Source organism: Balaenoptera physalus (genome assembly GCF_965194825.1).
Source record: "Balaenoptera physalus genome assembly, chromosome: 10".
NCBI classification, from domain to species: Eukaryota; Metazoa; Chordata; class Mammalia; order Artiodactyla; family Balaenopteridae; genus Balaenoptera; species Balaenoptera physalus.
This window is the reverse complement of record NC_138889.1, coordinates 9,869,879-9,882,165: the sequence shown is the minus strand read 5'-3', so window position 1 is coordinate 9,882,165 and position 12,287 is coordinate 9,869,879. Positions and strand designations below refer to the sequence as shown.

The window sequence follows — 12,287 nt, the reverse complement described above, 5'->3', positions numbered from 1 at the left end:
TAGAAGCTTTACTACCTACTTTCTTAGGTTTTCTGTACATTAAAATTTGGCAAACTAACCTGCCAATCACCTAATCCTTTAAAACCAACCAATCAAAAACCCCAACAGAAGAAAACCAAAACCAAAAACACAGCACTTGTTTCACACTCCCCGGTTCTTAGCGCTACAGAAGTTTTGGCAAGTGAGAAATCTTTTTATTCTTAAGATTTCCTTTTCCTTTTCCACTCCAGAGAAGAGGTTCTTAACTTTTTTGAGTCCTGGATTCCCTCCCCAGAAGAATACACATACAAAACTGTCCCACACAATGTCAAGGGGAACATGGACTCTCTGAAGAGCTCATACAAGAACCTTCGGTTAAGAAACTCTGCTCTATGCCACGTGGTTGTTTCTTCCATAAAAAAATATAATAGATATTAGTCAGAAACCCTAAAATGAGGTAGACTTAGTCTGTGTCATAGGTTTTACAAGAGAGTCTGGAGACTGGGGCCAGTTCAAGAATAACTTCTCCAGTTTCCTCAGTATCCTGCTCATTTAGATAAAGCAGCATTAATATTTCCTTTAAGAGGTAAATTAGCAAAATTCCCATTTCTTGAAAGAAACAATTTCTATCAGTAAAAGCATACAAGGATATCAACTTACTCTTCACAAAAATATAGCGCTTTTTTTCTACCTGCTGGGGAAGAAATCTTTTTCTGAAGTGGCAATTAAACAATAATAAATGATTCATAACATGTTGATCACCTGTTCCAGTTGTATCACATAGTACTTGATCATTCACTATCTGATTAACTTATCAATAGAGATGCTAGATAAATTACCTAAGGTAACAACTTAGGGAAATGCACACACCTAGAAACAAGTATAGGAAAGTAAGTCTTGACTACCTTCCTTAGTGGATAATGGCTAAGCCTTAACATTTCCCCATTTTAACACTGCCTGAAGACTAAAGGGACTCAAAGGAATAGGCAATGTCTACACTAATTCAATCCTTAACTCAATGGGATCAAAATCTGATCCATTATTCCACTGAAACTGTCATGGTCAGCAATGCCTTCTTAATTACTAAGAACAATGGTCCTCAAACTTTGTCCTTAACTCATTTGACTTTCCTGCGGCACTTAATACTATTCATTACCTATCTGTGTCACCATCCTTGCCAAGTGCCTCTTTTGCAAAACTTTCTGTAATATACTGATTCACAGAGAGTGGGTGGAGCTGCCCAATGCTCTGATACCAAACCAGGTTCCAACCTCCGAAACATTACAGAAGTTTTGAATGGAAAAGAACTTTAGAGATCATCTAGGTCTAATTAACAAATGAGGAGCCAAGGTCCCAAGACAAGTTAAGTATTCCTTCAAAAGGGATCTGGCATATAAAAATTACCAAATGCCACTCACAAAATGTTACTGTATCCTAAGAAAGCTATTCCACTAGACTGTAAATTCCATGAGGTAGGGGTTATGTCTGCCTAGTTCGCTGCTTCCCGGAGCCCAGAATAGTGCCTATCACATAAGGATTGTTCAATATATATTTATTAAATGAATTGAGGTAATTTTAAAGTAGTAAATCACTACCAAGAAGATCAAAATTTTTTTAGCAAAGAAAATCAGGAAACTCATTGGTTAACCACAACGATGGATTATATTTATAAAAATCAATAAATCCAAGGTAGGTAGGACTCCTAAAACCTTTTGAAAAAAGCAGGAGCCCTAAACGGTATAAAACAGATACAGCTATAATTAACAAAGCAAATTAACTTCTTTGTAACAAAGGAAGACTAACAGCAGAGGGCAAGGCTATTTTTAAATATCTACCATGTTACACTTTCTTTGGGGGGGCGGGGCGGGATTACCTGCCAAACGGAGCTCTGTAACCCTGTCCAAATTGTATTTCTTATGCCTTACAAATTAAATAAATAAAATATTCAAGAATATAATATTCTTTGACAGTAGTTCTGTCAAAGGTAGAAAAGGAAAAAAGATTCAATTGCTTCCTGGATTTTAACAGGGTCAGACAGAAGAATGACCACCAGAAACCAAGAGCTCCTGCCTCTCTGGAGCCTTAGTCTTTGTGGGGAACCGACCAGGATTGAATTCTATCAGCTGCACTTCATCCCGAATCTGCCTATCAACGACTCACTTTTATGTCTATTAACTGGTCAGTATGTCTTCATGAGGGAGAAATACTTGCACAGAACAAATCATTCAGGAAGTTTTGTTCTCAGTGAGTATCAACTCCTAAGCTTTCTAGCTTCCTCCATGCTAGGAGCTGAGGGTCTTAATCCATTCAGATTATGAAGAAAAAAGCCCTCAAGGAGGACAATACTAATTGTCAGAACCAAATACCTTTCGTTGGCTCAAGGAACTATACTCATATGGCCATAAAGCTTTTAACTCTACTCTGTATATAAATCATACAGATACTCATACAAAATCTCATATTGGCAGCAATACTAGATAAGCTATACCTAGTATGTATGGTCATGTTTAAGGGCTTCTTTGGGACACAAGAATCCTTCTAGACATCTTCAAGGGCTTCTCCATTTAGAACAAGACAGGTAAAAAAATTAGGGTTTACTAAACTACTTAACTATTTCAGACATAAGCAGCAGGTAGTTAGTCATCAAACATAGTCAGATAACACTATGTATCTAGAACTTCCCACCTAAAAGGGAAAAGAAATCAGTTGTTTGGTAAAGCACTGACTTGGATTAGAGGTTATTTTCATCTGACCTCCTGTATTACCTCTGATGTTGCTACATTAGCATCTCTGTTGAATCTTTTCTCAGTACTTCCCATCCCACGGCACCACCTAGAAGTAGTATTTGGATGATATTAAAATGGTAACTTTTATTAGTATGTGAGAACTAGAAAACACACTCAAGAGAATTACCTAAAATATATCTAGGATAGCAGTGAGAGCCATTCATCTTTAAAGTCCTGCCATACAAACATCCTGCATCACGCACTGACTGTTCTGTAATCAGCGGTGTCTAAAGGTTAGGCACTACACGTGCACACATGCACACACATTCCAAAAGTCCTCACAAACCTTTATCATTACAACATTGTATGGCTTTCCAAACACAAAGGTACTTTTCTTATACTCATGAGACCAATGTTTATGCAGAGCAGGCTAACCCCTGAAACAGGTCACTTGATTCCTTTCATATGGTGACCATGTGATTCTCTGTTTTGTAGCTATTTTGTTACTAAAAACTATCATCTATGATGCAAAGATAACTTACAATACAGACTTTTTTCCCATTAGTAAGTTTTATGTATTTGGTTGCAAAAAAAAGTAATTTGGACATCTAAGATAAAATCATCTAAAAAGTAAGGTTATTAGAAATCCTCCATCAAGATATCTGGGTACAAGCATTAAGTCAAGATTCAGTCGACTGTTAAAACCTGGTAAATATTAAATTACTTCAAAAGGGTTTTTAAAAATTTTTTTCTCATTTACATGGTATAAACTATAGGTCATAAATGCATGAAAAGAATACATCTTCATATCCTGACATATAAACTTTCTGTGAAAAATCTGAAAATTAGCCTGTTTTAAGTTTATGCACCTGTCCTTGGGCAACCTGAACTTATTTAAGATTAGGAAGTTGTTAGAAAGAAATTCAGGTAATCATAACACTTTTTATAGCTCATTTGGTAGCATTTTTACATTTTACCCTTACCTTTATGAGGATTGCTAAAAGCAATCACCATATGAAAAAATGTCTGTACCTTCTACAAAAATCAAAACATTTCCACAGGTGGCTCAATGTCCCATGCAATGAAAGTCAACCATAACTACCATTTTCTCAGTGCCTACCATGTGCTGAGATTTGGGGTAAGCAGTTTACATTTATTATTTCTAATTTTTACAGTAATGCTAAAAGAGAGGGGTCCCAGGAAACAGAGGCTGAAGAGACCGTGCAGGAGGTTTACAGCGGAGGGCTCTTCAGAACAGCACTTGTGAGCAAACGAGGAGCAGGACGGGGCAGAGAGAGGAGCTGAAGGAACTCACAGTTGCAGCAGAGGCCTCGGTTAATCCTAAAGTGAAGTATGGAAGCTGGATGGCCCTTCAGAGTTGCCCTGAATTGAGGCAAGGAGGCTGTACCTTTGTATTTCAGCACTGACCAATCACTGGGTCCAGGACGCCACTGGAGAGGGAGCCTAACCTTGGGCAACGGGAAATTCCTGGGAGAAATCCAACCAGAAGCCGTCACCAGTCAGCGCTCCAGGCAGCTGGTGGAGACGCACCAGTGTCTCGTTCCTGGAGGAGGGGTCCGGGCAGTGTATTACATATCACAGAAGATATGTGATGCATCGCTATTTAACAGAAAAGAGAACTAAGAGAAAGGTATGAGCTTATGCGAGGTCACTATCAGAGTGTCCTTAATGCAAATTCATCTTAGCTTTCAAAACTAGGACCTGGTATGCGTCTCTCCTGCAGACATTGAAAAGTACAGAAAGTCACTGTATTTACCTTTTTGCCATGGTTGCCGGGAAGTTCATAGCTCATTTTACTATTTAGCTGAAGTAACCATATTTACCTGGGTTACTGCTATACTCCCTGTACTCTGATTTCTCATGTTCTGATTCTATTTTTAGCTTTCTTCATATGCATATTCCCTTCTTTGTATATCTGTATTATACAAGACAGTCTGTCTCATCCTCATCATCTCTAAGAAGAGTATCCAAATCATTTACACATCAGGTGAACAATGGCAGGCATAAAATAATGGACACTCCGTGGCCTCCTTTGGTAAGCCACATCCTTACCCACGTTTACTGTCAAAAAGTAATTCTACTTTGTAAATGTTTCTCCTTCTATAATGTCAAACGTACTTCCTTTAAGAGGAGTTGGTAGTCCAATAAATACCATCACGTATATAAAGGCTTGAATGAATGACTGAATGAGCCTTCTACAATAAAAGTCTTATGTTTCAACACTTGTTTTAAATTCTTCCTTGGGACTTCCAAATCAATGTTTCTCACCGTGTTTAGAATCTTAGGACACCATGAATTATCTGCAAGAATTTTTTAAATTTGTGTTTTCATTTCTATGACAAGAAACATGTATGAGCACAATGATGTCCATCTGGGTGTTGCTATGTGATTTTGGTATTTTTGGCATTTATGACTTTGATTTCATTGTTGCCAAAATATTAGTTCAACTGTCAAATTTTAATAAAGGTGGGCTGATAATTCACAAGGTGACAGTATAATCAAGTGGTTAAGAGCATGGAGTCAGACTCCTTAGTCTGGCTTCACCACCTGCTAAGCTTTGTGACATTAGACAAATTAATCTCTCTCTGCCTCAATTTCTCCATCTGTAAAGTGGAGCTAATAACAGTACCTCCATCATAGATTTGTTGTGTTAAATGAAAAACTTCAAGCACAGCATTTAAAACAGTGTTTGCTTAATAGCATGTACTCAGTAAATGTTAACTATTTGTTATTATTACAAAAATGATAGTCACACCATTTGGAGACCAAGGTGCCTTATGTAAAGGTCAGTTCAAGTAGAGAAAAAGTAGCAGCGAAGTTTTATCACTAAGCACATGGTAAGAATAACAAACTCCAAAGAACCTTACTGTAGCAGTCAGTTATCAGAACCTTGTTTGGAAAAGCAAGTAAGTTTCAGCTAAACTACACCATCCAATATTAAAAGAATGCTCACTTGATTTTTCTTTTATTTTAGTTTTATTAGTACTTAAAATATTTTATAAAGTTGTCTTTGCTTAATAACATGTTAAATCTATAAGTAAAAGTTTATACTTAGATTTAGGTTTGTTACATGTTAAGTAACATTGTTATACAAACATGTTTTTGCCACACATTATTCAAGTTTCATAAACACCTGGCTTTGTCATCACAGCTTCAACTTTTCACTCATATTTATTCTTTTATAGTTAAAAGCCAATCATTTAACCATTTTCAAAGGTTTATAGTCTCAGCAAGAATATGGTGACTAACACACTGATATATAAACAAGGGAGAAAAAAGGAATCCTAACTACCCATCCAGAGTGAGGATTTGGCCTCACTCACTGGGCAACCTGTTTGCAAGAAGCAGGCGGCAGGCATGAATCAAATAAGAAGTATGAATGACCAATATATTTTCTTGGAGTTCAATAAAACAAAAAGCATGTAGACCTCTCATTTTTGGTGCATGGAAATTTTACTGGAATTAAAATCAGATTCACCACTTCTTGAAAAATAACATTTCACAGATATGTAGTTATGCTACAGTGGAGAAGGTAAAATTCTTCCCTTGCTTTTTTCTCTTAATTTTGTAATGTGGTTTACGTAATTTATATTAAAAATATTTTATATTGTTCTAAAATTGGCACAACTCTGATTTCTCAAGTCCAACTATTAACCATGTTTCCTAATTTGTACAAAAGAGAAGGAACATTACCTATTTCTGCTGAAAACTGTACCTTCAGGACCAGCACAGACGTGCTTATTATCTAATGACTGCATGAATACCAACAATATGGCACTTTGCTGCTTGGAGGGGTAAAAGTGACAACTGAACATATCACAATAAGAAGGCATAATATGAAATCATGTAAATCATTCTTAATAAAGCCAAGGCAAATGAATTTCTATTTCTTATGCATAATGAAAGGTAGAGAGCTCAAACTTTCTAAGGTCAATGAGGCTGATATAAAGGAATATCATATTTGAGTGGTTTTCTAATTGTGTTGTTTTGAATTAACATATTTAAAATATACTGTTTTCTACCAGAATATAAGCTCTTTGAAGACAGGTGGGTTTTTTTTCAGTTTTATTCATTGAAGTATTCCCAGTACCTGGCACCCAGAAGTGGCTCAATAGATTTTCGCTAAATGAATGAATAAATGAAAACTCCTTAAGACTGTATGTGGCAGTTGAGAGGTCAAATATAAGGTCAAGGTACTTTTTGACCTACCACACTCTTCTTTCTAAATCATAAACCAGCTCTATCCATTTAGAGAAAAGTATTTGTAAATTTTAAATAATAATGATAAAAGCAGGTTTTGGTAGATATGAACTTTATTCTGGTTTTATTAATATCAAGTACAAACATAATTGACTTTTTGGATAAATGAAGTAATCTGAAGGTAGATAGTAGAGAAACAACATTGTGAGTTTCAAAAATTCAGGCTATTACAACAAAGTCATCTTACACAGGCTGAGAAAATGCAACTAGAAAACATATCTAGGTAAATAACTTCCATTCTATCGTATGACTTTATACTGAATGAAGTATTATTTGGTAGCTCAAAAAATGTAATTTATGAATACAGCCAAGAACACGTATATAAAAATAAGATGATGGCTGTTATTCCTAAGATGTCTGAGAATAAACACAGGTCTGTATTTTACTAAGAAATAACACCACATCCCACCCACTAAGTGACAAGGTAACACTCACTTGATTGGTGCCAAGAAAAAAAAGTATTTCCATTGGCTCTCAAGGACTCTCTCAACTACGAATAGGTAAGAATTATACAGATTTAAATACATGCCTTATTCCAATATGAAGACATTTTTCAATTATTCAGAACAATAGGGGGGAGACGCCACATAGATTACAAACCCCAGATAATTTGTAACATATGCAGCACACGAGGTACAGAGTCATTAAGCATTCATTTTGAACACTGAAGGGAGTTATTGCAATGGTAAACAGCAGGCAGAAGAACACATTGCATAATCCCCACAACAGAAATAAAATTAAAGACTACCTAATAATCAATGGGCAATCCTAACAATTGTCTAAAATCTAGAGCTTTTTATGGTACTGGTCTTTGTTTTTGAAACTCAATAAGTTTTTTCTCCCATTTTTTTTTTTTTTTTAACGTTTTGTGAACATTACACAGATACAACCATCCAAAGGGTAGGGGACGGGGGACTGCTATTCTACCTCATCCTAGTGATATGAGCAGACTTCAGAGTGCCTGCATGACAATTAACATTTGAAATTTTAGATCTGAATCAAGAGAGGCTGTATATAGCCTGGATGTAACACAGACAGGACTGCCCTAAAACAGTGTTTTAGTTGGATCTCATTGGGTTCTAGAACCAACTCTAGGGAATTCCCTGGCGGTCCAGTGGTTAGGACTCCGCGCTTCCACTGCAGGGGGCACAGGTTTGATCCCTGGTCGGGGAACTAAGATCCCGCATGCCATGTGGCAAGGCTGAAAAAAAAAAAAGAACCAACTCTTAAAACTTAGGCTATGAGGTACTGTGATGATCTCTGAGGACTTCAACTAAGAATCCTGTGGGTAAGTTGGTAGAGAAGCACAGAGTGAGTTGTGTGCCAGGTTAAGATCTAATAAATCCGATAAATTAGAATCTTCAGATTCTCCGAAACAGCTCCACTGATTTTGGTATATCTGAAATCTGTTCTCTCCTCTCCATTTTCACCGTCACTGCTTTATTTCACCTCCTGCCTAGCTCACTGCAAGCAGCCTCTAAATGGTCTCTGTGCTTCCACTCTCACCCTTTCCAATTCATTTCCCGCCTTACAGCCAGTTCTAGAACCTAAGATGAACCATGTCGCTCCCCAGCTGAAAATTCTTTGATAATTTAGGATAAAGTCCAAACTCCTTAGCCCATCATCTGATCTCGTGTTTATGTCTCCCGTCTCATTTCTTACTGCTTCCCACCTCCTTTCACCCTTTCCCTCAAACCCTAGGCTCTAGCAATCTAGAACTACACAGGATAAAATATTTCACCAGAATATCTGGGACATGACCTGTTCCAAATTAATGATGTTTCTGGAGTTTTGATACCTTAAGTCTAAAGTAGCACAATGATCTCTCAACTTGATCTCACCTCATTCTCTTCCATTCCTCTTTTATCTAACTGCAGGTTCTGGCCCATTAGTACGTTGGGCAATCCATTTTAATGAGTTGTGGGCACCTTTCTAAACACCCCAAGTGGGAGATGAAGAGACAGCGTCCAGGGGAACAGGACCTGTTCTGGTGCAGAGGACCCAGGGCGGTGAGATGGTAGCTAGAGAAACAGGGGTGAATGGAGAACTGGTAGAGGTTAGAGGGGGTGGTGCAGGTGAGGGGCATTTGAAGACCCCCAGTTTGGGGGAGGGGGACTAGCTGAGCCCTGGGCACAGAGCAGACAAGTAATAATGGGGAGGTGTTACGCCCGCCCACCAGGTGTTGGCGCACATCAGTGGGGTCACATCAAGCAAACCTGGAGCATCCCTGGTCTACCCCATGCCCTCCCGGAATGTGTCACTGCGGCTGCAGGACCTCCAGGAGAAAGACTCCGGACCCTACCTCTGTTCTGTGAACTTGCAAGACAGTCAAGGCACTGTTCGAGGTCACAGCAGCAAGACTTTAGAACTCAATGTGCTGGGTAAGTGAGAGGCATCCATGGGAGGTCGGGCAGGTCTCTCCCCCAAACGACTGAGTGTGAAGGTTGGGGGAGGGGCAAACAGAGTGACGGGGTCGGTGTGTGGGAGCGGGGGAGGGGGAGCCGCTGGCCCCCGGATGTGAGTGTTTAACCTGTCTCCCCTCCCCCAGTTCCTCCAGCTCCTCCATCCTGCCGCCTCCGGGGCGTGCCCCACGTGGGGACCAACGTGACCCTGCGCTGCCAGTCCCCAAGGAGTAAGCCCGCTGCCCAATACCAGTGGGTGCGGTCGCCCCCATCCTCCCAGGTCTTCTTTGCACCTGTTGTAGGTGAGGGACCGTCCGGAGACACTGAGAGTGCGGCTGGGGTGGAGGAAAGATGACGTACCAGAGGGGCCGGGGTGCCAGGGGAGGCAATGCTGAAAAGCACTGGCGGGGGGGAGGAGGAGGGTGTGGGGAGGGGCTGGAGAAAGAGGCCCTGCCAGGTGCGGGCACGTGCTGCAGACTTACGTTACTCAAGAGGCGCTGGGGCTAGAAGATCTGCGTTCAAATAGTGTGGAACATACCAGAGTGTACTGCACAGTTAAGTACAGTGTCATTATGTGGGTTAAATAAGTTAGTATTTGTAAAGCACTAAGAACAGTGGATGACACGTAGTAAATGCTATATAAGCATTATTATTTTGTGAAATTTGTTTCAGTTATACATATACATGTATATATTTATGCACATATATGTATGTTGTGTGAGTACTAGGCCACAGGGTAAAATATATTTCTTCTTGTTGTATGTTCAAACAGGTACATAGCTTTGCTTTTTCTTTCTAGTATATAAATTAAGGAATGAGACAGATAATGGATATTTGCATAACTGCAATTCAAACTATAAAAAAGTTATTTATCAAAACATATAAATTTCTAGAATTGGTATGTCCACGGTTATCCCAAAACTATCGGCTCCACCCTTTGACAAGGTCCTTGATGACACCACCAGTCATTCATGGTGTCTACAGCAATACCTTCATGAGCTATGGCAAACTGTTCTTCAACTGAAAGGCATGACTTTCTAAATAACTGATCACTTAAAATTTTTGGAACTGCATTATTTGGATGCTTCCAACTTTGGATTCCTGGACAAAATAGATTTTACTGTATCTGCAGTTTGCACCATTCTAGGCCATGCTGCCTCTGGGCTTTTACCCCAACTAGTGATCCATCTCTACTCCCTTCTGCCCAATTTAGTCCCCCCTCACCTTCGCGATCCACTTCCTGAAAGCCTAAATTGACATGCCCTTCCTGTGTGTGCCTGCAGCACCATGAGCCTAATGTCCACACAACACCCGGGCCGCGGTCACAGTACTGGCGCTTTAGCAGCCTGACTCCTGCCCTGGAAGGCGGACGCCTTGGCAGTAAATGGTACACTGCTGTATCTCCAGGGCCTCCCACAGGAGGCACTCGAGTATCTGCTGGTGAATAATAAAAAAAAAATGAAGTCCTTATTTCAGACCTTAGTATTTAAAGAAACCCTGTGATGAATCTGTCAGATGAGTCTGATGGTAGGGAATGGGTAAGATTTCCAAATCCTCCCCCAGGTGCTTGGACTTCAGCCAAGAGTTAAGCTCCACCCCTCTCTCCTGTTTCCTATGGGCAGTGGAATTCAAGGGCCCAGGCCCTCTACATCTGCCAAGAAGGATATCGAAAAGATGCTCAAAGTTTTAAAGCAGTGGTCTTTAATTGTGGTACCTATATGCCTTTTTTTTTTTTTATGCCTTTTTTAATGACTGATCAAGGCACCTTAAACCTTAGGAACTCCTGTCATTCTCAGTCTTGCATGTATTTTTTAGGCATGAAGCTTGGCTGCTGAATTCAGAATAGCCAAAGGAATATAGGTTAGTGATATTGTTTACTTTAAATGTAAGTGGAATACTGTCTGATCATCAGCATTTTCAAGGTACATTTGATAAAACCTATCGATAAGAATTGGGGTGAATCTTTCAGATTCAGAGTACATTATTCAATAAATTTTACAGCCAATTCTCATCTTATTCATCTTATACTAGATTTAATATGTCCTATATCCTGTTAATTCCCCATAAACTTTCAAACATATGATGAAAAAATTTTAATGTCAGCTTTAAAATGTTCAAGAGAGTGCACGGATTTCAAAACTCTTTGGGGAGTACATAAGCAAAAAAGTTTGAACACCATTATTCCAAAGCTGTTCTGGCCAATATAATTGCCACTAGCTAGCCACATATGGCTATTTAAATTTAAATTAATTAAAATTGAGATTAAAAATTTGGTTTCACAGGCACATTTCAAGTGTTCAATCACCACCTGTGGCCAGTGGCTACTGCACAGTGGCTGCTGGAGAGTGTAGATACGGAACACTCAAATCACCACAGAAGGTTCTATTGGACAGCCCTGCCCTAGAGAACCAAGAATATGACATGGTTTGCCCCAGCCAACTGAGGTTATAATACTTTATTCCTTACAGGAAAAGTTCCTCTTCCTATGATGGTGGACCATATCTCTTGACTTCTATCGAGGTTCCTCCTACTCAGGGGAAAGAGACAGGGAGGGCAAGAAGAAGAAACTTGGAGCTCCTTTTGGAGGTTTGAGTGTGTAGCCAAGAGAATCCTTTCATAAAATAAAGACTTCTTTAATATTCTGAATAATAACTTTTTATCTACATTGTTCAATATGGTAGCCACTAGCAGCCACATGTAGTTATTTATAATTTAAAATTTAATTAATTAAAATGAAATATAATTAAAAATTCAGTTCCTCAAGCACACTAGCCACATTCCAAAAGCTCAACAGCCACATGTGGCTGGTGGCTATCACAACGAACTGCAGCAGATACAGAACATTTCCATCATTACAGAAAGTTTTATTGAACTACACTGTTTTGTACTATGGGTTTTC

General features: G+C 39.1%; 2 protein-coding genes across 10 annotated transcripts in view; one reads left to right on the top strand and one right to left on the bottom strand.

Annotated features, from left to right (window-relative positions):
• MSANTD2 (Myb/SANT DNA binding domain containing 2) overlaps window positions 1–12,287 on the bottom strand; it is a 28,872-nt gene that overhangs the window by 11,097 nt on the left and 5,488 nt on the right. Inside the window, exons 1-2 of one of the 9 annotated variants that reach the window (XM_082410894.1) lie at window positions 4,021–4,080; window positions 2,745–2,811 (exon numbers count right to left, since the gene is read on the bottom strand). The exons of 6 other annotated variants lie outside the window; for them this stretch is intronic. The gene's annotated coding sequence lies outside the window, so the exon portion shown is untranslated. Of the gene's footprint in view, window positions 1–2,744; window positions 3,886–4,020; window positions 4,098–12,287 lie in introns of those variants that run through there. 2 more of the 9 variants (XM_082410896.1, XM_082410895.1) reach the window with 2 other exon arrangements.
• LOC309637009 (endothelial cell-selective adhesion molecule-like) lies at window positions 4,303–11,912 on the top strand. The gene is made up of 4 exons (XM_082410940.1): window positions 4,303–4,356; window positions 9,166–9,367; window positions 9,535–9,690; window positions 11,857–11,912. The coding sequence occupies exons 1-4, from the start codon at window positions 4,318–4,320 to the stop codon at window positions 11,895–11,897; spliced, it is 438 nt and encodes a 145-aa protein (XP_082267066.1). The 5' UTR covers window positions 4,303–4,317; the 3' UTR covers window positions 11,898–11,912.